The sequence below is a fragment of the Rhinolophus sinicus genome, chromosome 14, assembly GCF_057876585.1.
Source record: "Rhinolophus sinicus isolate RSI-liver-muscle chromosome 14, RSI-T2T, whole genome shotgun sequence".
In the NCBI taxonomy this organism is placed as follows: domain Eukaryota; kingdom Metazoa; phylum Chordata; class Mammalia; order Chiroptera; family Rhinolophidae; genus Rhinolophus; species Rhinolophus sinicus.
The window spans coordinates 122,494,555-122,522,075 of record NC_142514.1 but is presented as its reverse complement, the minus strand read 5'-3'; the positions used below and the strand labels follow the sequence as shown (position 1 = coordinate 122,522,075).

Here is a 27,521-nt window from a genome sequence, read left to right as displayed (position 1 = left end):
GATTAGTAGTACAACAGATTTTTGAAGTCTCAAAAAAATAGAATACATTATTTGCATTTTAGTTAGTATGAGAATAAAGTACTGGTTGTCAGAAGAGAATGTTTTCATTAAATTCTCCTTTTTCTATGCCTTGCTTATTTGGTATAGTTGGAGAAACAGAAGACAGAGAAGCAGAAGAGGGAATTAAGAACCACCAAAAAGACTCTTGATGAAGAAGGAAACAGCAGCAGCCGTTCTTCTGGAATCACAGGGACCACAAATAAAAAGGATTTTGCCAAACCCAGACCTGGAGAAAAAAGCAGGAAAAATCTTCAGTTATTGAAGGACATGCAAACCATACAGAGTTCATTACAAAGCAATAATTTGTGTTGGGATTACTGACTGGTACCAGGTCATAAATTTTATTTAGATAATTTGTACCTCATCAATCAGATGTTGACAATTTACTTGCCAGGTCTCATACTCTTATGTTGGAATTACCAGGTTTTAAGGGGCCCAGGCTTCATTACACAGGCTTCCTGTGTTACCCATCACGACTACATGTTAAACCATCTAAATGGAAATCAGGGGAGTTTGAAAAGCTATGAAGCCACACCTACTGTTTGTTTGAGATGAATTTGCTGTACTGAAATATTGTGCTTTGTAAACAAATGACCAATTTTTTACTTGTGGGCGTGATTTTTTAAAATAGTTCTTTAAGTAAAATTAAAATTAGGTTTAAATTCTCCAAATATGAGGCTGTCCAGAGGCGGTGTTTGCTTGAAACGTCTCATTTTTTAATCTTCTCTGGCATGAATTGCCCATTTCTCCTTTACAGTACAACCATTAAATAGACTTTATTTTTAACTTGATGGAGGTTTTCTATATTTAAATATTTATACATATTTAAGAGGATTGTTTTGTTTTGCTTTTTGACATTTCACACATCACTCAGTATTAAATACACTTCTATTGATTTTTAATCCACTGTTAACGTTTTTTTTTAAAAGACCCAGGCATTCATTTTTAGTCAATTAACTGTAAAGATATAAAAGCATTTTTAAAGTGTAAACAAATTGTTAATGAAGTAAATGAGGTTTTGGAATGAAGGGAGAAGGGGTGGTGTGGTAAAGCATATACATTTATTTTTAAATAGTACATGTTTGTAATCATGCTATTGAGTTCAATGCATTATGGGTTTTAATCTTAAATCTAAGAAGACCCCTTGGATATTTACTTTTGGTGTACAGTATGTGTGCAGTATTAACTGTACACGTGCAATTGTCATTATGTTAATGTAAATCATAATTTTGAATAGATCAAGACATGTTACCTTTTTATAAATTTGCCACTTAAATCAATAAAGCAGCTTTTTTAAGGAAACACTGCAATTTTCCGTAACAGCCTGTTAATAAAGGCTTTATTTGTTGTAATCTCTGCAAAAAATGCATTTCTAAACAGAACATTAGCATATTATGAGAAACAATAAGAATATCTGGTATTTCGTAATTTACTTGCTTTTCTCATGCTTACATAGAAACTAAACCCTACAAGATCGAATTATCTCCTGGTGTGTGATAAGCTACTCTTAAGATACTGAAAAACTCATCAGCCACATACTAAAGATTCCTTTTTATGCCTCCCTGGGATTGAAAGAGTTCTAGGATTTTATCTAGATAACCAGCATGAATTGTAGTGGCTATCTGGGCACTAAGCTTATTAGGCCTCTTACTGAATGATTTTCCTACAGAGTTCTTGTTTTAGGGGCTTTAGATTTGGGGGTATTTGTGACTCTTCTGAAATTGTATGTAAACTTTTGCTTGCATGTACAATTTTCTGATGAGCGGGTTTGTATCTTCATCAAATTCATGGCAGTGAGGCTATAGATCCAAGAAATCACTCACTGCTTTGTGACATGGAAAATGTTTCTTGGTGTCTCAACCACCTTTTCAACTATTAAAACTTTTGTTATCTCTGTGTTTGAATTTCAGGTCATTAAATTTTGTAAACCTCACTTGCATTATAGTGGCTCCAAGTCCTAATTAGAAGAGTGGTTTAATGTTGGTAAAAGCTACCCCTCTCCTCAGGCGTCAAACTGAAATATCCACTCCAGCTTTTGATACCCTCAGGTGAGAACTGAAAACGAGAGGACACTGCTTCCCTTATCGGAGCGCTTACAGCCGAGGATTATCTTGTCATCCATCCAGTTCCGTTGTATGGCAGCTTGATCGCAGTGCATTTCCAGTACAAGGATGTTCTACGTGTAAAACGCCAACATGAACACCAAGCTGAGGAAGAAACGTGTGCTCACAGGCAGGAGGTAGATACCGGACTTCATTTCAATATGGTGAGCACAGTGGCGATAGCATGTGCACTGTTATGGGAGCACAGAGGAAGCCGCAGCATGGCAGAGAAGGTACTGATGGAACAGGAAAACCTGGAGGAAATGATGCCTGAACGCTAGAGAACTGTTCCGGTGAACAAGGTGAAATGAACAAAGCAAAGGCAGGAATCTGCAGTGTACAGGGAATTGTGACTAGCTGAGTAGTACTGGTAGATGAAAGTTGAGGTATGCAGGTAAGAATAAAAAGGGAAGCAGACAAGTCACAGGAGACTCCTAAGGAGCTTCAACTTAACTGTGTACAAGTCTCTAAATTTTATATCCCTGATCATAAAGGAAAAAGTACACCTGTACAACCAGTATTCATAGATATTTATAAAGTTATGAAACACACAACTGGCTCTCTTCTTTGGGAAAATGTCTTTTAAATTCTTCTGCCCTTTTAAAAATCAGATTGTTTGGGGTTTTTAAGTTGTATTCTGGGTGTTAACTGCTTACCCAATACATGGTTTGCAAAAATTTTCTCCCATTGTGTAGGCTGTATTTTTGTTTTGTTTTTCTTTTGCTGTGCAGAATCTTTTGAGTTTCCTGTATTGGGAGTTGTTTGATTACTGATTCAACCTCTTGTTATTGGTCTATTCAGATTTTCTATTCCTGATTCAGTCTTGGTAGGTTTTGTGTTCCTAGAAATGTCTCCATTTTTCCTAGGTTATGTGATTTGTTGGCCTATAATTGATGGTACTATCTTACGATCCTACATATTTCTGTAGTATCAGTTGTAATGTCTCCTGTTTTCATTTCTAATTTTGAATCTTCTTAGTCTAGCTAAAGGTTTGTCAATTTTATTTATCTTTTCAATGAACCCTTCTTTCATTGACCCTTAACGTTTCTGGTCTCTTTCATTTATTTCCACTCCGATCTTTATTTCCTTCCTTCTGCTGACTTTGGGCTTAATTTGTTCTTGTAGTTGTTAGGTTGTTTATGAGATCTAATTTCTTAATGTGTTTATTGCTACACCTGCTTTTACCTCCTTCATTCACAGGATTTGATGTGGTGTATTTCCATTTTGAGGTAATTTTTTATTTCCTTATTGATTTCTTTGACCCATTGGTTGTGTTGAAGTATGTTGTTTAGTTTCGATGTATTTGTAGATCTTCTCACTTTCCTTCTTGATTTCTAGTTGCTTACAATTGTGGTTGGTATGATTTCAGTCTCTTTACATTTGCTGATTTATTTTGTGTCCTATCGTATGATCTCTCCTGGAGAATGGTCCCTTGTGCACTTGAGAAAACTATATGCTGCTGTTTGGTGGAATGTTGTTCTAAAGTATGTTTTAATTCCTTGTAGTATTTTCTTGTAGATTTCTTGTCTGGCTGATCTTTCCATTGGTGATAGGGGAGTACTGGAGTCCCCTACTATTATCGTCTGTCTATTTCTCCTTTAATACATTAATATTTGCTTAATATGTGTGGTGCTCAGGTGTTCAGAGTGTATATTTGTATGATTATTTTGTTTTGATGTATTGACCCTTTTATCATTATATAATTTTCTTTGCCTGTTTCACCAGCTTTGGCTTGAAGTCTATTTTGACTGATGGAAGTATAGCTATGCCTGCTTTTTTTTCTTTCTTTCACTTGCTTGAAATATCATCTTCTACTCCTTTACTTTTAGCCTTTATATCTGAAATGAGTCTCCTGTAGGCAGCATATATTTGGGTCTTGTTTTTTTTATCCATCCATCCCCTCTGTGCCTTTTGATTGGTGAATTCCATTTACATTTAGGGTGATTATTGATATATAAGGACTTACTACTGCCGTTTCAGATTTTGCCTTCTGGTTATTTTGTCTCTCTATTGTTTCTTTTTCCTTCGGTTTTGGTCTACTTTTGTAAATTGGTGGTTTTTCATGTCTCATGTCTCTGCTCTAGAGTTTTTCTTTGTGCTTACCATAAGGTTTACATAAAATATTTCATACATAAAATAGTCCATTTTATGCTGATAGCAATTTATCTTAATTTACCTATAAAGCTTTAATCCTCTTTTTCCCTTTTTATATTTTTGATGTCACAAATTAACTTGAGTCTGTGCATTTGTTAGCAAATTGTAGTGTAGTTATGTTTAATGCTCTTTACCTTTATGCCATAATTGTTTAGCATACTATTCTAAAATAGTTATAATTTTCAAATTCTGTCATCTTAGTAAGAGTTTTGTGTACTTCTGTCTTTTCATTTCAGCTTGAAGACCTTTCAGCATTTCTTATAAGTCATGTTTAATGGTGGTGAACTCTCTCACTCTTTGGGAAAACCTTTATTTCTACTCCATATGTGAAGGATAATTTTGCCAGACAATATTCTTGGCTAGCAATTTATATCTTTTAATACTTTGAATATGTCTTCCACTCTCCGAGGCTGTAGTTTCTGCTGAGAAATCTGCTGATGGCCTAATGGAAGTCCCTTTGTAGGTTACTGTCTTTTATTCCTTGCTGCCTTTAAAATTCTTTGACTTTTGACAATTTCATTATGTCTTGGGAAAGGTCTTTATGCACTGAAATAATCAGGTGTTCATTAGCTTCTTGCACTTGTCTGTCCAGTTCCTTCCCCAGGTTTGGGTAGTTCTGTTATTCTTTCTTTAACACTCCGCTGCTTCCTCTCTTTCTGGTATACCCATAATCTCATATTGGCTTTTTTAATGGAATCTCATGATTCTTGTAGGGTTTCACTTTTTAAAATTTTCAGTTCTATGTCCTTTTTCACCCTAATAATTTCTAAATTCTTATCCTCCAGCTCGCTTGTTCTGTTCTGTTCTATTTGTAATGCTTTCTAGTGTATTCATCTCATTTATTGAGTTCATCACTTCCAGGTTTGGTTTTCTTTAGAATTTCAGTCTTTTTGTAAAGTACTCCTGTTCTTTAATTTCATTACTGAGTTCATTGAATTGTCAGAGTTTTCTTGTAGCTTGCTGAATTTCATCATAAGAGCTATTTTGAATTCTTTATCAGTTGGACCACAATATTCTATCTTTGGGTGTAGTTGCTGGAGAATTTTTTTCTTTGTGATCCATCATTACCGTGATTTTTAACATGCTTCTGCTGCCACCTTTGAGGTAGTGAACACCTTTTCTATTTAGGTAAGGCTTTGATTACTTTGTTCTAAATTTCAATACATTGGCAATTAAAAGTGTTTTGTTTTCCAGAAGGTGGAGTTATCGCATACATTTTTGGTGTCTCTTACTGGAGCTGACTCTGCTGAAGTTGGGAATGGGTGCATTAAAAAGGTGGCTTTAGGGCGTGGCCGGTTAGCTCAGATGGTTAGAGCTTAGTGTTAATAACACTACGTTTGCCGGCTCGATCCCCACATGGGCCACTGTCAGCTGCGCCCTCCTTAAAAAAAATAAAAATAAAAAGCATCTTTAATAAAAAGGCTGGCAGGAGAGTGGAAGGGGGTGTGTGCTTAGCACATGGGGCTTTAGGTGTGCTCAAAGCCCATTAGGGGGCTCCTCAAGTGGCCAAGTCCTAGAGGTCCAGCAGCAGACTTTTTGCTGGAATCCTGGGGCCGACAGGAGGAAACATGTTCCTTCAGTTCTCTGTCTGCCTTCTCTTCCCTGTCCTTTCCCTCCCTCTAGTCACAGAGGTCTCGGAAATCTGATGCTGAAGAGCAGTGGGACCCTCTAGCTACAGTGCACGCAGCTCGGTGGACTTGAACCCCTCTCACCCTGCACTTCCTCTGCCGGCGAGTTTGCTAGTTTGCTACATCGTCGCCACCACTGCAACTCGCTTGTCTCTGTAGCCGCCTCCTGGGTCAAATTCACTGACTTTCGGATGTACTGATGATCTTTTGGGGGTCCCGGTGTGCAGTGCAGAGGCACTTTGGTTTGGTTATGGATGTCCAATTAGTTAAGTCAGGGCAGAGAGGAAAGGAATAACTCATGGCGTCCTGATGCCGACATCGCCACCAATGAATTATCTTAACTGTCTCCACTTCAGGGACTCCTGCAGAGGTGAAAAGAAGCTACTGGAAGGTTTTAAAAAGAGATGTGATAGATCTGTGCATTAGATTGCTCTGGCTTTTGAATGGAATTTAAAATAGATGTGAAGGCGTTCAGAATGGAAATGTTAAATTATTTATCTTCTCAGTCACCTACATTCTTTTGTGTGGTACCAGACCAAGATGATAAAGGCTAAATAAGGAAAATGGTAGAATGGACAGCAGAGAATGGATTTATAAAATATTGGCTTTAATATTGGTAGACTGGCTACTTAAATACCGTTATAAATTCTTACAACAAATTTCACGCAATTACCAAATCATTTTGGTACCAAGAAGCAGGACTAAGGTTCAGACTATAAGTAAATTAATGAAAAAAATACTGTATTTTTTAGTATTGTTGGATTTGTGTATTCAAGGGAAAATAGGGTCAAACTGAACATTTCATGTTGGAGTAGATGCTAGCAGACACCTATTTCCTTAATAAAATTCCAAGTAACATTTCTGCAAAAGAAGCTTAAAGCAAATAACTTAGGCTAAGGACAAAGTTTAAAAGTCAGTGGAAATTTTAATTAAAGGCCCAAGGGGCAAGAAACTCCTTTGTTACAGTACATAACATATGGCTCTTGTGTAGAATAAAACAGACACCGGGGACTGTGTTTATACCAGCACTGAATTCTGACTGCAGCAGGTGAACGGTGAGGCCGGGTTTCCCTTACTGGCAATGAGACCGGAATATGTTTTTACATGCAGTAAATTCTTTGGTAAATTATTCAGTGGAATTAACAGAATTTGCAAAGGAGAGCAGTAGTAAAATATTTCATGTAAAATCTGAGCATAGTGCTCACCATAAGCAGTTTACACAGACTTCAGAAAAAAAGTCACTCCTAGTAAACTGTTTAAAATATTGCCTCAAAACTTACCAATTAACTTGTGTTCTGACACACCAACAAATCTAAAGTAGGGTAGATGAGTTTTTAAAATGTTTCATGTTTCTAGTAATTGGAAAAATGGAAATTAATCTGAAAGAGGTGGAATTCTTTGAAATCCTGGACAGCTTACTCCTTTTTCCTCCATCCTCCCCACAAGCACATCTATCAGGTGTGATTTTGTACAGGTATCTAATAATACATCTTAAATAAGTACATAAATAACAGCAGTAAATTTCAACTACTACATCATACTATACTCAAGACTTTGCCTTATCATATATGAAGAATGTAGGTGTTGTAATAAAAGTAAATAAAAAAAAAGAAAAACCCATGATGGGAAAAGGAGTATCAAATGATTCTTCATCTGTCATGACACTGAGGCCACATACATATAATGCCACAGAATTCAGTGTTGGTTTGACAACTGATGCACCCTCTGCAATGAGCTCTCTTCCATCAAGAGGTACATTTTTGAAGTGGTTTGTATTTTGATTTTACCAGACACCAAAATTTCTGAGATAGCATTTTGCTTTTGAAACTAGAAACTTATTCCCACTGTGGATCCAGGATTGCAGCATTTTAATATTCTTTGGGTGACACGTTATAGTCATGTAATTACATATGGGGTTATTTCACTTAAGCCACCTGTACTGCTAGAGTTCTGCACTCATCCTAGAGAGACTTAAAATAAATAAGCAACTGAATATCTCTCACAGATGGGTTGTAAATTCAAAAGACTTTCGGTTAAGCTGCCATTGTAATCAAGAGTTCATGGCGACGATGGCTCCATCTAACAGTCCTTTCATACAACAGTTTGGACAGGAGTGACACACTGTGCAGGAGAACTGGCTCTCTCTGAGGATGAGGTTGACCGGTTGGAAATCTCTCTCTGTAGTTCCTCTACTTTTTTCTGAAGCTCTGCTCGTTTAGCAAGAAGTTCTTTGTATCTGCTGTGAATGGGCTCCTACAACAGCAAAACACCATAAAATTATTCCACGTCGGCAATCCTAAATAAACCCAAAGTCAAATCATTCTGGTATACTCCGTGTTTCCCTGAAAATAAGATTGGGTCTTATATTAATTTCTGCTCCAAAAAACGCATTAGGGCTTATGTTCAGGGGATGTCATACTGAAAAATCATGCATGGGTTCATTTTCTGGTTAGGTCTTGTTTTTCGGGGAAACACAGTAGTTCTTTACCTAAATGTCGCCAAGTGTGTTTTTTATTCAGCCATGGGGCCAAACCCACCTTGGTAGCACATCAGTGAAAATTAATTTCAAGGACTCTAGTGACACCACTGGTCTCTCACTGGCTTTCCTCGTGCCCCCAAGTATTTCCACAGAACATCCTGCAACTGGTACTTTTCCAAATGCAACAAATATTTTAGTAACAAGACAATATAAAGGCCAATAAATACTCAAAGATTTCCTATCATTTAGTTGTAGATTTTCAGTCAAACAGTTCTAAGTAGTAAATATTCCTTATTTCAAAATGGACCAGAATTTTGTTCGGTTTTAAACTTTCCTAAAGCTATTTTGTCCAACCTATTAAAATGAGACCTCTAGAAGTTACCCCGTCCAACACCCTCATTTTACAGAGGAGGGAAGAAAAGACAAAACAAGTGATTGTGCGAAGCCATAAGAAAGTCAGCATAAGAACCAAGTACACTGATTATCGCCACGTTTCCCCCGCCCTCCCACCGCCCTACCCCACTGCCCTGTACTTTTTCTACTACACAATTATAACTATTAACGGGAAAAATTTAAATATGCAGATAACTTTTCTAGTTGCTTTAAAGGGGAGAAAGATATTTTATACAGTGGCATGGATGAAAACTCCCACCGTGTATTGTCCAGCATATACCTGTGGTTTCATCCGTGGATTCCACCTTATGTAATATCCCACCCAGAGCTCTAGGTGGCGCATGCTGGCTACTGGATAAAGGACGTGATTGCAGTAGCTCCCATAGAGAGGATTAGTGAATTCTTCCAGCTGGCTATTTATGTAAGACCACAGTGACACAGTCCTTCTAGGAAGATTCTGTAAGAAGGAAAAATAGGTTAAGAGTCTCCATCACTTAAGCTATTTATACTTTAGAAGAAAGTTGTAAAGAGATATATTTTGATCACTAAAGTCTCTTTAGAGGGAGACAACTGACACTTCAGTGAAGCCCCACTTACATTAAAATCAGAGGCTATTGGAAACCAGTACAGTTCCTCAAAAAGTTAAACCTAGTGGTACCATACCAGCAATTCCACTCTTAGGTATATACCCAAGAGAGCTTTAAAACATGCCCACAAAAATCTATACACAGATGTTCAAAGCAGCATTACTCCTAATTGCCAAAAAGTACAAACAACCCAAAAGTCCACTAACTGATAAGTGGGTAAAATAATTTTATCTATACAATGGGAATACTCAACCATAAAAAGGAATGCAGTATTAATTCATGTCACAAATTGAACCTTGAAAGCATTATGCCAAGGGAAAGAAACGAACACTAAGGCCACATCTTGAATGAGTGCATTTATATGAAATGTCCAAAAGAGGCAAATCCATAGAGACAGAATAGTGTTTGCCGGGGCTGGCAGGAGAGAATGGGGAGTAACTACTAACAGATACAGGATTTCTTTTCGATGTTCTGAAAATAGTGGTGATGGTTGTACAACTCATAGATATATCAAAAATCACTAAATTACATACTTTAAAAGAGTCAGCTTAAAGGAATGCAAATTACACATTGGTGAAAAAAAATTTAAATCAAGATATAGTAAGTCCCATTCCAGGCACTCAAAAAAATGAAAGTATCTTTGGAACTTAGCTATTCTTAATTATCTAATATTCAGTCATTCTTGAGTGTCTACTATGCATGGAACTACTGTGTGCTAGACACTGAACATATAATGGTGAATGAAGAAATTTACTATCTGCCTTCAAGGAACTTACAGTCTAGGAAGCACTTACTACATGGCAGTTATTGTAGTGTTTGTATGGTTTACTGAATCCTCACAACAGTAAGTGCTATTATCCCTGTTTTACAGAAGCAGAAATTAACTTGCCCAGGGTCACACAGTAAGTGACAGATCAGATCAAGGTTTGAACCCAGGCAGCCTGGCTCCACAGCAAGCACTGCCACTGTGCTTCATAGGAAAGCGTGGATAAACTATTGTGTAGCCACGTTTTTCAGAATGAAAGCGGATGCAGACGGAGACACCAATCAAGGTGATTAATAACTTCACACATAAGAAAGCATTTTGAGGAAAACAGAAGTAAAATTTGAATGAATGTAATCCTTACACGGTTTCTTGTAAATACCAACCGCTTGATAGTGATATCTCTCCAAGTTGGGGTAACAAACTTTAACTTTCTACATAGTATTTTTTCAGTGTTTGAATGTTTTATAGTATTTTACAATTAAAAAAATGGGTCATGTAGGCAGAATATATTATGGGATTTAAGCTGTCAGTTTACTCAAATGCGTATTTTTTACTAGTTATATTTTTCTGCACCTGTGTTGAAGGATTTCCATCCTGCAAGGAGTAACAGGTACACTGTGCCCCTGAGACACACTTAAGTTCACTTCAGCAGATACTACTTCCCACCCATAAACTCACCTGACAGCTAGCTGGCATCTTCAGCCTTGTGACAGAGGTAGTTTAAAATAAATCAGGTTTAGACATATGGAAATAAGCAATCATATTACAGCATATAAAATAAAATATGGCCAAATAAATCACGCAAATGAACAACTGTTGAAATCCATCACAAAATGCACTCTAGTAGGGAAAGTGCGTATTGGGAGTAGACTGGGCGTGGGGGGGTGGTGTTATATTTTACCTCTTTTCCTCTCTGCTGTTCACTGTTACAGAGGAATGTTCCGAATAAACAGCTATATAGGTGGTCCAAAATGGTAATGAGAAAATATTCATTGAATTCAAATGCTGTAGGAAACTGCAAATCGAACAGCACAAATACAAAATTACAAGACTTTTCAATCACACTATCCTGTATATGGGTAGATCCTTTATAATACTTCTTAAAATTAGGCTAAACAATATGCAAAACTATATATTTCTAAGCCATTATGGCATTATCTGCTTGGTTTTCTGTTGAAAAATCACTTTACCACTTTTCTGAGACAATTTCTTCCAAAACCTCCCTTTCTTATGAGCAAGACTTTGAATGGTCTGACCTGATGTTTCTGTCTCCCTGTCGCTGCTAGCCCTAAATCTGCAGGCTGATGGGTTTTTGACCTGGGCAATTTTGGCAATTTTAGCCCTTCTCTGGCAAAAATGAACATAAATAACATAGTAAGACTTTTCTTTAATTTTTTTTTTTTAAAACACTGTTTTTAGGAATTATATACACCAAAAAACCCAGCATCAATGTCTCCAGAAAATACCATCAGTGCACAAAAATAAATACCCAGGGCAGACGTGCATATCATTTAAAAGCCCACTTACTTATTTTTTCAAGGAACATCAGTTAAACTAGAGTATCTTGCAATCAGTACCTGGGCAGCCTCTTTCTAACAAAAAATAAAATCCACCTTCTCCTTAACCTAGGAGGATGCCTTCAGGATGTCTTCATATTACACAAACAATCAAATAATGCAATTTGTGGGGAACTTATCAAGGACGAATTACAGATCCCAGGAAGGCAAAGGATTAAACATCCTGTCAATGTAATATTTTAAAATTCCAAAGCTTCTATGTAAGGTTGTACCAATTATACAGCTGTAAAAAGGAATTCCATGAATATCTGGATTGCAGATTTGGGAAAGAAATATTGCTTCCAATGATCCCTACCCAATAGTTTAGGAAAACAGGGATGGGGCTGAAAACAGCTTTACCTTGACTTTTCCTAAAATTTAGGAAGCCCTAAGCAAAGTAATGTGGCAAATTTCTCAAACAATGAAGCGTAACTACCATGCCTTGCATAATTGTTGTGGCTGTGAAGCTGAATGAAGCAGGTGATCGGGCAGCTGCCAATAAAAAGCCAATCAATTGTAAGAAACTTTGTTAAATCCCATGTATTCATTTACAAAGTAAGTCCCATCTTCTATGTTGTCATGTACCCTTAACAGCCTTATTTATTAGCCAGAATGAATGCACTGACTCCTTACACAGCAACCCAAAAGACCTGAGCCTGTGATTAGTTTTTCATCTTCTTGGCAAAACAGCTCAGTTATAAGAAGAGAATTTAATCAGTGGGCATGTCCCCACAACAAGACTATAATAGCAGAGCATTAACTGCCGGTATTGCTTTTAAAATCTTAGGCACCGGAGGAATATTCTGTTCTCCTCACATGTTTAAAATCTGAAAGGCCCTTCATCAACTGATCCAGATCCCAGGAGTGAGAGGATGGGGATGAGGGCGAAGGTAGGAGGAGAGGGGAGTCTAGCTAATTGCAACATAATTGGTCCCATTTTGACAAATGTGCTATTTAAGTCTCTGCACAAACATGCAATTATTTATAAAAGTGATGATTGCCAATAAACACTGTGACTAATCTATGTTCAGGAAGAAAATATACAGAAAAACATAACTAGATGTCTAAAAGACATCACTGTAATATATTTAAAGTTCTATCTGAGAAACACAAGATTAAGTTGATTTTCTATTATTCAGTAACTTAAGCTCATAACTGGAGTTAAACTGCTTTTAGATATATAGCATATAAAAAGTTAACACAATTACTAAGGGAGAAGTGTATTTGTCATATACTCTGCTATGTAAACAACTGGTAAATGTGATTTGTTTCCTAACAAACATACCAGAACTATTCACACATGTTGCCTCCTTCCAGGTGTTCCCGATGGAAAGCATTTCACGTAGCCAACCATGGGGGGTCATGGTTCCAAACTACTTTCTAAGTCGTTGCTGTGGCATACTGGATTTATGGCAACAGTGAAATGTTATTTAAAAATCGAATACAGTAATGGTCAAAAGTGTGTCCTATTGTTTTGGGTCAAATACCCAAAAAAGGCCTTGGTAAGGACTGGCATAGCGGATACACTACCTCAAAGACAATTCCTAAGGAAAAATTCAAACCTACTACAAGTAGTAACAAACATGATGAAAATGAGAATGTAATGTCTCCCCTCTCACGACACACCAAGGGCCTAAATGGCCGGAAGAAAACTGAACTGTATGCATATTTGTAGTATGTGTGTGAACACACCAGCCTCCTCACCCTGTAGCCGTATCTTCCACAATACTTCATTTAACCCCGCAGGTTTCAAATGAATCCACCCAAACTGAATACTTATGGGGGAAAAACAAATTATTAAATGTACAGTATAATTGAGGTATTTCACCTGAGGATCACCATTTGTTTTCTGTTAATGAATTAAATAGTTATTTTCTTAAAATGTGATCCCAAAGTGAAGCAGAGCCAGCAATTGCCCGACCTTACGTTCATGTGGCAGTTTGTGTAAAACCAAACCAAGCTCCTAGTCATTTGAGGTCTCATAAACCCTTGGATAAATAATTAACTGACATACCAATGAGTTGTATCCAGCTTTGGAGTTTTAAGATGATTTTTCTTGAGTTCAGTATTTTTAAGACGCCAACCCCTTGCCTAATTAACGAAGTGATCCATAATAAGCCAGGTGTTTTTCACTCTCTGGTATCTTCCCAAAAGACTAAATCCATTTACACTAACATTTTATACCAGTTTGTTAGAAAGTTGGTAAGAAGTAAAAAAATAACGGAACCTATTACATACCTACCTTGCCATAATTTCATCTAAACCCATTTTTCCATTAAAATTATTTAAATTGGGATTTTATTTTGCTTGAGTAACCTAGCCTATTTCTTCATTTCTTTACCTCTTTAGCAATACATAGATGAGCTTCTGGGTGAATATACAGCCATTATTTAAATACTTGGCCACAACAAAGGAGGAAACCTCTCAGGTTATTATCAGGGCCACTTGTTGAAATCTTACGGAATCAAATTGTCAAGTGTTTCACATTACCTCCAAATACTATTTCTTAATTTAATTCATAATGTGATAACTAGGCAATAGTTAGTTCTATTACTTAGAAATCTTATAAGAATTTTCATTTTATATGAAATGTAGAATAATCAGTGACCCAACTCTGGCAGAACAACTTTAAGGAGATGGAAGAATAGATACACACATACGTTACCTGTCTTGTCATTTGCCACACACAGTCGACAAACTGAAGAAAAACAGGTGATCTGTCTGCGTCTGCATGGTTCTTATCTCCATGGCCAAGTCTCTGAAGCAAAGAGAGTTAAATAATATATGAACTTTGTCAGAGTTTTCATTTTTTAATGGAAATAATTTTATCTTCCAATAAAAGTAATAGTTGCTCAGTATGTTTAAAACTTCAGAAATTTTTTAAAGAAAATAGCAATCACCCATAACCCTACCTATGAATTTTCTAATAACATTTTGATGCACAAACCACCACATTACTTTTTAACGTGAGGTGCTTGTAATAGGAACTACAACTTTGTTTGATAAATGACACCCAGATCCTAAAAGGTTGATAACGGAAGATGGGAGCAGTGAAGCGTGGAGAGCCCCGATCTGTCTCCTGGAGAACGCACTTTCCCCTGAATATTAAGTTACTTGTACAGCTGCCTCAGGAAGTACCATTCTCCTTGAACACCTCGGCCAGTGCCTGAAGGGGACACCCATTGTATCTTAGCTCCAATCTGTCCTTATCAAGAACAATCATATTAGCACAAACCTTTGTAGACCTTTTTTAAAAAAAAGCTTCACTTCGGCCCTCCAAGCATACACTCAACCACTTTCTTAGTTTTGTTCTCCTCTGAGGACCTTCACCCCGGATGACCGAACAGACCCCTACTCCGTATCCTGAAGCAGTGATTCTAAAAAAAGTATGGTCCATACACTAGGCAGGGAGCTCCGAGGTCAAAACTATTTTCCTAATAAATATAACATTTTGCCTTTTTCAATGCATTGTTGTTTGCACTAATGGTGCAAAAGTGATGAAGGATAAAATTTCTGGTACCTTGGGAGGAACCAAGCAAGGCATTGGACTCAAACTGCATTAGTGGTTACATTCTGTCTGGCCACATACTCGCAGTTAAGTAAAAGAAAGTGGAAAAAGGCCAATCTCTTTCAAGCCAATTTCCTTGATGAAGCAATAAAAATGACTAACTTTATTAAATCTCTCCCCTTGAGTAAATTTTTTAATATTCTGTATAACAAAATGGGAAACACACAACACGTGCATCTGTAAACTTAAGTAGGATGGTAGGAAAAGCCACTTTCGTGGAACATCATTTTGTCTTAAAAAGAATAACTGGTATGTAAACTATGATTATTAAGATTGAATATCTTGCAGGCATTTTTTTTGAAAGTGAACACAGTGATTGTGTCACTTCAAGGAAAACAATGGATGGTATTTGTTGCCAATGATAAAGTTCAAGCTTTGGAGTAAAAATTACATTTTTGGAAAACTTTTATCTGCCATATAAGCTTGATAATATTTAAAGACTTTTTTGATAAAAATCAGTGGTGATATTAACAAATGTGGTTTTATGATATTATATAATAAAATACATTAACGTTGGAAGAGGTGTATAACTCAGTAAAAGCCAGTATTTTCCAAATAACCAACACATGATGTTACAAAATCATGCATAGATAAGAGATCTATTCAAAGTGCAAGAGAAACCAATGGAATTTAATGGAACAAACAAAAACTCACTGATTTAGTTTTGGATTTCACATTACATTTAACCTCTAAGCAACTACCATTTGTTAAGTTTTGGCATAATATCAAAGTTCTCTGAAAATGCTATTAAAATATTCTTTGCTTTCCAACTATATATCTGTATGTGGTCAAATTTTCCTCATATACTTCAACCAACAGTACATATTGCAACAGATTGAATGCAGAAGTGATATGAAATTCAGCTATCTTCTATTAAGCTGGCATAAAAGAAATGTGTCCCCAAAATGTAAAACAAAGCCAGTCTTCTCATGAAACCTTGTTTTCTTTTGGAAAATATGGTTGTTTTTCTTAAAAATGTTACTTATGTTTATAATAGTCCTATGGTCTGAATGTTTCTGTCCCCTCAAAATTCCTATGTTGAACTCCTAACGTGATGGCATGAGGAAGACAAGTCTATGGGAGCTACCAAGGTCATGGGGGTTCCACCCATGAATGGGGTTAGTGCACTTATCCAAAGAATAACCCCGCAGAGCTCCCTGGCCCCCTTCCACTGAGGAGGACACAGTGAGAAGTCAACAGTCAACCCAGAAGAGCCTTCGCCAGAACCTGCCTACGCTAGCTCCCTGATCAGGACTTCCCGCCTTCAAAACTATAAGAAATAAATTCCTGTTGTTTATAAGCCACCCAGTCTGTGGTACTGTTATAGCAGCCCAAACAGACTAAGGCAAATAGATTTATTATTTTTAATTAATAAATATTTAAATAATTTTAGGTTTAATTTCGAATATAGTAAATATTAATAGATGTTCACCACGTAAACAAAGTTTTTGGGGTCATCAATAATTGTCAAGAATGTAAAGAGGTCTTGAAATCAAAAAGTTTGAGAATTGTTACCCAATATTAACCACGTGAGCATACCTTCTTGACCAGATGTCCTTTAACTGTCAAATTCTGCTTTCATATAACATAGGGGTTTAAAACATGGAGTAGATAACCAGAATTAGCAACTTAGGAATCCATAGCAACTTTAAAACAGCCTGAAATGTTTATGATTTTGGTCACATTTATATGAACACGTGCAGCTTTGGCTGACTAAAGCTTTCTTCTTTGAAGTAAGTTTTTTGGGGTTTTTTAAATGTCTTTTCATGATAAATGCATTTTATAGTGCATTGAAAAATGTGAGTCATCTGACTAGATACTCCAGATGCCCAATTTTATTTAACAGCTCAAGTTCAAAAGAGCAGACTACCTTTAAATGTCTGTTTCTTTCAAGTTATTTATAAATACTACTCACATTCCCTGGTAACTATTGGATACTAAAGGTTAAACTAGAGACAGCATCTGGGCAAACATCCTCCAGAAAGCCTTTTGGCTAATCTGGGAAAACGCTGCCGCGGACCATGCTCTCGGAGGCTTCAAGGCCTCGTCCACTCTAACTCCCGCCTCCCGCATTCTCTAAACCTGTCCCTCTCTCAACTCTATCCTTGCCACCCAAGCCCATCTACAAATTTGCTCACCCTGCCCCGCCTTCCTGGGAAGATATTCCCCCTCTTCATTCTAACTCTATGATTACAACTAACACAGATGGGCAATACATGAAAACCAAGTTTTCTGATTCCAATGTAGTTTAGCAGAAACACAGCTAAACGCTACTTGAATGTTTCTTTAATTAAAAGCTACATGAATCCAAAGTATGATGTAACAAAAAAGCAAATGTGAAAGAGTGGTTTTCTTTAAAAGGGACATAACAACCCCATTCCTCTATTTTAAGAATTATGATTAGATCTGTGTACCACTTAGACAAGCCCTGACCAAAGTCCAGAGGACAACTGGGATGCTTAGGGAGATTCGAGTGAGAAAAGACTGCAGAAAATGGATGGTGAGCCAGAAGAACTGAAGATTATGAACGACCTGGGCCAACCGCTGCTTTCAAGTATTTGAAGGGTTATCTTATATGGATAACATTTGTTCTTCCTGTCTCCAAAGGGGAAGTAGGAAAATGGGAAGAAACTTTAGTTTACTATGAGGAAGAAGTTTCTAGTAGGTAGACTTTCTGAAGTGAGATAGCTCAGGAAGAAATTTGCTGTTTATTGCTGGAGGTGTTAATGAAGAAATTAAATCATTCTGGGGACACCATAGAAGACATTCAGCAATGAATGCCTGGACTCTGATGTCTTTCAAACCGACATCAACATACATTCTGAAACATAAAGAGGGCACAGCAATCTGTCATTTCCATGCAATTAACTGTGACACTTTGCACATACATGGTCATTACAGTGTTAGCACTAAAGGATAACAGAAAAGTTTTATTCCCAACTCTCAGTTAAATTTTAATTTTTTCTGTTATTTCTGTTGGCCCCAGTCTGGCTTTTTTGTTGTTCGTTTGGTTTTTAAAGATATTGATCCTGTATGAGAAATGCTACTTTGTAGGGCTTCTTGAAATTGAGAATAATAATTAAGCCACTCACATCGTTTTTTAAGTCTACAGGAAAAGCTAGCAGCCTTGTAATTCCAGAATCATTCATGCTAATCTCAACTGTCACTGGCAGGTGAAGACACCCGTGGAAATCATGGAATGATATCTGATGTTTCCTGGTAGAAATCTCAAAAGAGACAGATGCCTGACAAATAGCCCCGGCTCCAGACTGCAGAGCCGTGACAGGATAGCCTAATGCTTTCCAAAACCAACAAAAAAGTTCTTTTGAGAAGTGTACCCGTCTAGAATAAATGATCAATTTTAGGTAAACATCTAAGAAATACAAGGCATTATCTTCACATGCCTCATGTGTGATGCATGGACTACATCAAATCAAGGTCTTTACTCACAAGCTGAAATCGATGTCCGAAGCTCAGCCATTCTTTTTCCACCAAGACTTCAAATCCTCGGATGGTCCGGTAGTACCCATCCAGCATGAGCATGGCGAGGGAAGTGAGCTGAGCGGTGCGGTCCCAGCCATCACTGCAATGCACCACCACAGACGTCTTTCCCGACTCCACTCTGTCAGCAATCCTGAGAGCCCCTGCCAGAATAAGCTGCAAACCAGATTTTGTTTTAATGAAAGTTTAAAAAAATGAAATGCTTCCTTCTTCAAAATCTACTCATAGGGTTTGTTAGGGATGACTGTCTCAATAACATGTAGAGAAAAAACATTGGTCCCTTCCTAAAAATAATTTTTTAAATGGTAGACAGTATGTAAGTTTTGCTTCTAAAACTAGAAAAACCTCATACATGCAAACTCCTATTAAGCTGCACCATGAAATATCTAAATGAAAGGTGCCTTTGGGTTCTAAACAAATGAACAACACGAGTAAGAGATAAAAAGGATTAAGTTCTAAAATGATCTGATTCTAAGAATCTTTATTCCAACATCATCCATTTAAATAAAAATAATTTCCCAACTGAAGTCTTATCTGTTACTTTAAAAATGCTTGCTTAACCCAATTAGAATATGTATAAAAACAATAAAATTGATCTCCTTTAAAATATTCTATAGCCTTTGCAGCATTTATTCTATTGTTTTTATATACATCACATAGCATTCAGAAAGCACAGCATAAAACTGTGGAATGAGCTACTTTTCTGTATCAATATGAATGAAAAATTCTCATCAGATCAATATACCGCCATGCCAATGTAACTGGTATCTAAGATAATTTCAGTTATTTTTTGAAATATGCAGACTCTTTGCAAAAATAATTCACCTTTTCTGAAGTTGATGTTGAGTTAAAACTAGACAGAATTAGTTGTAACCAAAAAAGAAACATAAAACTATGATATCCTTTAAAATGGACAATATAGCCCTCTTCTCTGCAGTGACCAGATCACACTTCAAGAACAGTATGATTCCACAAACATAGATCAGAATGAAGGAATATAGATTTATTGGCTAGATTAGAGAATCTCATGACTAACTTTTGCTCATAATTAACTACAAGCATATTCTGGAAATGGGGTGCTCTGAAACAATCTCTGTCTTGACTATGCGTCAGTCATTTGTGAGCATGTTTTTCCCTAAAGTGCCTGGGCCCAATTCTCCACTAATCCTAACTCACTATTTTAAATAACTTCCACCCACAATTCAAACACATATCCAGATTTACAAATCACTGACCCAAAGGATTAGAACAGTTGGAAAGCTAAGACTGACCAGGAAGAGTTATGTGAAGCGGTCATTTTAATTCGTTCATTTACAAAGTACACATTGATGGAGTCCCTTACTATGTGGCAGGCACTGCTCTAGGTGACAGAGACAGCGCAGTGAACAGAACAAAGTGGTAGCTTAATGAGGTTTACATTCTGGCTAGCAAGGCCAGCCAGTTGCAGATAAACAAGGCAACACGTACCATGTCAGGGGGCAGTAACGGAACAAACACCACAAGGTGTAGGGGGTGCTGGGAGAACTGTTACTTTGTATGGAGTGGTTGGGGAAGGCCCCTCTGAGAAGGGCCCGTCTGAGCAGAGATCTGAAGAAAGTCAGGGGGTACCGTACGCTTGCAGTCTGAGGACCAGAGGAGAAGGCAGTCCAGGCACAACCGTACCTCCTGTACCTTTAAGTAAACTTGTTTTTGTTACCGCCAGCTTTTTGGAGAGAATGCTGTACCTGCTAGCGAAATGACCTGGAATTTACAGAAGTGAATGCTACAATTTATGTTCACTCCAAAGCAAATTTTATGGTTGTCCTAGTTACGCAGCATGTAATGAAAGGGCCACACGAACATGCTCTCTGAGGAATGTTTACACTTCACTACATTTAAATTTGTAAGGTTCTAGAAGAGAAACAATAATAAAAACAGTCTATAATTCTCATTAAGTCAATTTAGCCTTCTCTTGAATTTTAGAGATTTTAATGTGAGTACAAGTCTGCTCCTTTTAACATGAAAAATCTCATTTCCCTTTATTTCATAATAATATATATTAGGTTATAGAAGTCTATATTTTGGTAAGCTATGTTACTGACATTCAGACCATATCTGAAAATATGTGTAACTATAGTAACTGAAATAACATTTGGTGCTTCAAACACTATATTAACATGTTAGGAAAAAAAAAAAAAAAAAAAATGTTAGGCAAATTAGTGTTCACATGGCAGTCTCCAAATCGTTTACCATTCATATGGTATCCTTCACTCAACTTTTCTCTGACTAGAATGGTTTTTACTTCACCAGTCATGCAACAAATATTTATTGGGTGTCTATTATTCACACAGATAGTGCTGCCCTAACTCCTGAGGGGACAAAAAAGAAATATGATTTATAATTTATCCAGTCCTCATTTCCATGAATTAGCAATATACGTTGGCTGACACACAAAAGTAATTAAATGAGATGCAAGGTAGTACCTAATTAAATGGAAAAAGTGAAAACTTCAGAGAAAAATGGAAATGGATGCAATCTGGTAAGAATTCATGGAATGAATGAAATATGAACTGGGACCTATAGGATGGATAGAATTCAGACAGGATGGGAAAGAGAAGGAAAGAAAGGAACACAACAGAACCAAATGCACAATATAGGAAACTAATTCAGTCAAGCACCAAAACTTAGAAATAGTTCTAATTATCAAAGCAGTTATCAAACAAGGTTTCCCTGTTCAGAAAACTACCTTCGGCTTGATTTCCATTGTAAGAGCCAATATAGACAAAGGGGCAGAGAAAGTTCTTGTCTGATGTTCTATACAAGTAATAGTATAAGGTAATAGCAACATATACCCACCTTAATATGCTCTAGCCAGTGAGTAGATTCCAAGTTAGACAACCAGTGGGCCTCCTCGATGTTGGGGTACACAATCTCCTTAAGTTTTCGTAATGACTCTCTCATAACATGAATATTGTGGATATCTAGAAAAACTAGTTCTGCATTTTGATAGGCATCTTCACTTTCATAACCTCCACCCTTTGCCTGAAAAAAAGCACAAATCACAGGAAATCATAAATGAATGCACATCCACTGTATGTTGACATCCATGAAAAAGTGTCATAAACTATCCAATAGCATGAAAGATGATAGATATTACTGATGAACAAGAAAATTCATGGGAAAATGTGGATGGCTCAGGGCAACTTAAAACCACCACTCTCTACCACATGTTTCTTTATAAAACAGGAACATATACTCTCACACTAACCTGCTTATGTGGCTATTAAAAAAATTAAATGTAGTAACATATATTCGTATGAAGGTAGTTAAACGTTTCAAAGCACTAAATTTCCCTACCCTTATTCAAGTCCTATCCAAACAACTTATTACAGAAGACTGAAAGCACCAGACTGGTAAGATCCACGTGCATAACTACATCTGTCTAGTTTACCACTAGCCCATGCTGCTCCATCTCCCTTCCTCATCACCTCAGTTTAATGTTAATATTTACAAAATGTTTTGCAATCATAATGACTTGCTTTTAACCATACAATTATTTTTAAATAAAAAGAATATAAAAGCACAAAATACTATCGTATATTACTATCGACTATCTTCAAAGACTTAAATCTACATCTAATGAACAGAATGAGAAATATTTGGTATTCAAAATAAGCTATGGCTGGAAAGGAGAACTTAATTTTTCTGGATTAATCTTTATTTTATGGTGCTCACTTCAGCGGCACATAATACTAAAATCTTTATTTTATGAATAAAATATTCTTCTATCTTCTACCTACCATAGGTATAAAATCATGCTTCTGAGAGCACTACTGGGAAAATTAGAAAAATATTGAACAGTCAACTGCAGTTATATAAAAGTAAGTGATCACATGATTCACACCTTTGAAAACAGTGAAACTCACCAACTTACAACCAACAACAAATTACCCAAAGAACAGAAATTCAAGCTTCCTTTTTGACACTGATAGTCTGAGAAATAGTTTGGATTCAAGATTGGCACAGGAACAAAAATTAATAGTGTTTCAGTGGGTACCTGTTAACAAGGATTACTTCTGGAGAGTGGGACTAGGACAGGTCAGGGGTAGAGGGACTTGCAATTCAAATTAGTTACAACAAATTCTAGAAAGATGGCAGTGGTTGCAACTATATAGAACTTTTCACAAAACCATGCAGAATAAAATGCTCTGGAATCAGTTGTATAATTTTGAGAATATAATAAATGATGTTGTACAACTTTGTGACTATATTAAAAAACAAAAATATATAATTTAAGAGTGCATTTTATGACATGTGAATTATATTTCAATAAAATTGGTTTGTTTGTTTTTTAAATAGAGCAACCAGATAATATAATAAAACCAAAAACACACAAAAAACATTTAAAACAGAACTAGGGTACAAAGCATTCCATCAAACCGCCAAACCACCAACAGCCAGAGATCTGGATGCTATCAGTGAATGCGTGGAAACAAAGAGAAGGAAGTGCAGTCAGCCCTTCATATTCGCAGGTTCCACATCCATGGACTGAACCAACCTCAGATCGAAAATATTCAGGGGAAAAAAATTATTACATTGTGGCTGACATGTACTATGTAGTTTGTCCTAGGATGGTTGTGTCTGTACTGAACATATACATTGTTTCCTAAACAACACAGAAAAGCTATTTATATAGTATTTACATTGTATTAGGTATTATAAGTAATCTAGAAACGATTTAAAGTATATTCGAGGATATACATAAGTTATATGTAAATACTATGCCATTTTATTTAAGGGACTTGAGCATTAGCGGATTTTGGTTTCGGGGGGTGGGAGGTCCTGCAACCAATCTTCCCCTAGATACCAAGGAAAAACTGTAACGGATATAGGATGGACTGCAGAACCGTCTGTTCCGCTTCCTTGCTTTGGCTTTTTTCTTCCAGAACTACAGGAAAGCACAACAGAGGGATCTAAGAAGCACAGCTGAAACAGGAAGGTTCTATCTATTCTAACAGCTGATGAGTCTAAAGGGTCTACAATACATCTAAAGGGACAAAGCAGTCTAACCCTTAGGAACTCTCCTAACTGACCAGCCAGGGATCCCTTCTGCTAAGCACATAATCAAAACTGAGCAGGACAGAGGCATCAGTGACAAAGGAAGAGAAGGGCCAGATAAAAAGACAAAGGAAGAACAGTTTCAAATAAAAAATAGAAGTGGGGAAGGCTAGGGTGGGTATGGGTGTTGAGTGCAGGGTGGGAAAGACAGAACAGAGCCAGGAAATCTCAGAAAGTAAGCCCTCATAGTGCTACCTGAAACCATAAAAGAGGCAGCTCAGTAAATTAGCTCTTCTAACTTCTGGGTGTGCCTAACTTTTGAGCCACACTTTCTAACCGACCATGCATCCTTGTAAAAGCTCAGGAAAACTATTTTCACCAAAAAATGGTAACAGAAGAGCATCAAGGTCGAATCCCATACAAACTATACTAAAAAGAAGATGAACCGCATCCATACAGACAATGCCTCACAAACCTGAAATCTTCTTTTCAAGCAAGCTACAGATGACATTGAAAATGATAAAACAGGCATGAAAAACAAAAACTCAGAAAAATTCAAAAGTAAAGTGAAAGAACTTGGGAACAAATTAGAAATAAAAGAAAAAACATCAGAAGAGAAGACTAAATTAGAAGGAACACAAACACACGTAAATACAACAGATATAAAAGGAATAGACAGTGAAATGGAAAATATTTAAAACCATAATGAAATTAGAAAGACATAAAAAGGATTCAAGAGAAAGTGACAAATGATGAAGATAGGCAAAGAAGAGCCAACGTAGGAAAAATAGGAGTCCTGAAGAAGAAAGCCAAAACAAGGAAACAGGACAACTACTAAGAACCATTATTAAATAAACTGTTCAAGAAATTAAAAAAAAAAAAAAAAGGAAATTATAAATTAAAATAACACACATGCATACCTGGGAATACAGACCCAGAATACACAACATAAAGACATATATTCTGGCAAAATAATGACTTCAAAGAAAAAGGGGGGAAAAAATCCTTTGGACATCCAAGTAAAAAGAGTTACTTAGAAGGAAAATAAATCTAGTTTGTCATCAGACTTTGAAATTTTATGCCAAAAGAATATAAGCAACATATTTAAGATACTCAAGAAAATCAAATGTAAACCAAGGGTTTTATGTCCAGCAAAAGTGATTTCCAAATATAAAGAACATAAGTTGCTACCAGCTGCAAATACTCATGAATATTGTTCCCATGAGCCCTTGCTGAAATATTTACAAGAGAACCTTAGACCCCAAAAAAGTGCCTAAAAAGACATCCATACCCAGGGTCGGACAATTAAGTTTGTGAACTTGCTGCAATGATGTTGCTAACCTTTTTTGATATCAGAAGGATTATTCATTATGAATTTGTACCAACTGACAAACAGTTAACCAACTTTACTGTTTGAAAGTACTGAAAAGGCTGCGTGAAGAAGTTAGACGACCTGAACTTTTCGCCAACCATTCATGGCTCTTGCATCACGACAATGCACTGGCTCACACGGCACTGTCTGTGAGGGAATTTTTAGCCAGTAAACAAATAACTGTATTGGAATACCCTCCCTACTCACCTGATCTAGCCCCCAATGACTTCTTTCTTTACCTGAAGATAAAGGAAATATTGAAAGGAAGACATTTGGATGACACTCAGGACATCAAGGGTAATACGATGACAGCTCTGATGGCCATTCCAGAAAAAGCTAGGCATCGGTGCACAGCTTCTCAAGGGGAGTACTTGGAAGGTGACCACAGTGATATTCAGCAATGAGGTGTGTATTATAGCACTTTTTCCAGGATGAGTTCGCAAACTTAATTGTCCAACCTCATAAGTACGAAACATATAGCTAGTTGTAGAAGTCAGAGGTAAAAGGGAGCGTATGTGTACAAAAGAGCTATGTAAAGGGTATTATATGACTATATGCTCTAATGATAATATAATAATGTAAATACATATAATGTAAATATAATAAATGTATTTTTTAAATGGGGAGGATGCAGGGGGGAAATGCAAAAACAATTAACTTTTCAGTAACTGTACTGGTGATGGCAGTATTGTTATTCTGAGACTGGGGTAGCATAAGGCAAATGAGTAATTACGGAACATACTAATGTTATCATCCTGTGTCCTCAGAACCAGGATTCCTGGTGTGGAAGAAAGGAGATACACATGTAACTTAGATCAAGTTGTTAAAAACTTTAGCACTGAATTTAAATTGAAAGCACCATTATGAACCACGAGGTACTGTATCTTTAAAAATATATAAGTATTTCCTACCTCTATCCCCTGAAAAGACCTAGAAGCAGGACCAACCCAGAGGCAAGTAAGTATCCTTAGCACTCAGATTATGGTTTTTGAAATACCATTTCCTAACACAAACCAGAACTTTTTTGGAGAAATGGCTATTTCAAGTCTAGGGCAGGAAATGTACAAGATTTCCTGACGAGTATATCCTGTCATACCCAAAAGCAAAGATTACTGTGGTTATGTCAAAAGAACTCAGGATATAACTTGCAAAGCCTCCCCAAGAAGGAAAATTATAACTCTGAAAAAACATTTTCTGCAGTGGATTAAAAAATGTTGACTAAGTTTAAATAATGTATTCATAATGACACTTAAAAAAATTAGTCACCTTTGTGGGATGATAGAAGTAAATTCATTATCGGAAAAACTGGTAAATAAGAAGAATTAAGAATTTATTCTAGCTTGTATTAATATGAACTGAACTGCTGGTTAACCAACAGATAACAGAAAGTGTTTCTTTGTAGTGTTTCAGCTAATAGCTGAAAATGAAATCATGAGATTAGAATACCACCATTTTGCACTCCCAGTGAATTAATGTATTTAGGCACTAAGCATCAACAGCTGCTAACATCCCAAAAAGGAGAATCAGCCAGAAATTATTTGCCTCCTGATACATCCTTATAGCCTTGCTAAAATATTGCACCTGAATCTCAATAAATCTCTGAATTTATGTGAAGAAAACAGAGGACAGAAGAAAGTTGAACCACAGCATAATTTAATCAGCAAAATCTGGACTATGGATAACCTACAGATAAAAGATACATAAAAGAAAGAGCTAAGCAAGAGGAAGACTGCAGACTAAGAGAGACTGAAGAGACATATCAAACACAGTATTTAAAAAGGCAAGACCAAACTACAGCATCTAGGGATGTATGCGTCAGTAATGAAAGTATAAAGCAATGCAAGATGATTACGATAAAAGTTAGGATAGTGGTTACTTTTAGTAGAAAGTGGATGTGCTTCGGGTGGGGCACACACAGAAGACTTAGTGGCTGGCAAAGTATTCATTCTTGACATGGGTCATGGTTGCAAGTGCATCTGTCATATTCATATGAGTTAAGCTATAAAAATGTTCTTACTACGCAGGTAAAAAATATTTGTTGCAACAAGTATATATACTCTGCAAATTTAAAAAAGGGGGGTAAGTGGGGGAATTGGGCAAAGGTAGTCAAAAGGTACAAACTTCCAGTTATAAGATGAATAAGTTCTGGAGATCAAATGTACAGCATGGTGAATAGAGTAAATAACACTTTATTGTATATTTGAAAGTTGCTAAGACAGTGGACCTTAAAAGTTCTCATCACAAGGAAAAAAAAAAATTGGGAACTACGTGAGGTGATGGATGTTAAAGAGACTTATTGTGGTAATCATTTCTATACA

At 36.6% G+C, this 27,521-nt stretch overlaps 2 protein-coding genes across 10 annotated transcripts in view; one reads left to right on the top strand and one right to left on the bottom strand.

The window, feature by feature from the left end:
- The window catches only part of CEP57 (centrosomal protein 57), a 45,579-nt gene extending 42,735 nt beyond the window's left edge, over nt 1–2,844 (top strand). For all 4 annotated transcript variants that reach the window (XM_074335581.2, XM_019737534.3, XM_019737533.3 and 1 more), the window contains one exon: nt 148–2,844. In XM_074335581.2, coding sequence (XP_074191682.2) covers nt 148–381 — 234 coding nt within the window. In that variant the 3' untranslated portion in view covers nt 382–2,844. The remainder of the gene's footprint in view (nt 1–147) is intronic.
- Nucleotides 2,845–6,530: 3,686 nt separating this feature from the next.
- The window catches only part of MTMR2 (myotubularin related protein 2), a 96,301-nt gene continuing 75,310 nt past the window's right edge, over nt 6,531–27,521 (bottom strand). For all 6 annotated transcript variants that reach the window (XM_088791496.1, XM_088791497.1, XM_088791500.1 and 3 more), the window contains 6 exons: nt 21,630–21,815; nt 18,744–18,950; nt 14,391–14,483; nt 11,071–11,184; nt 9,097–9,273; nt 6,531–8,197 (listed from right to left, as the gene is read on the bottom strand). In XM_088791496.1, the coding sequence (XP_088647622.1) occupies nt 8,036–8,197; nt 9,097–9,273; nt 11,071–11,184; nt 14,391–14,483; nt 18,744–18,950; nt 21,630–21,815 (939 nt within the window). In that variant the 3' untranslated portion in view covers nt 6,531–8,035. The remainder of the gene's footprint in view (nt 8,198–9,096; nt 9,274–11,070; nt 11,185–14,390; nt 14,484–18,743; nt 18,951–21,629; nt 21,816–27,521) is intronic.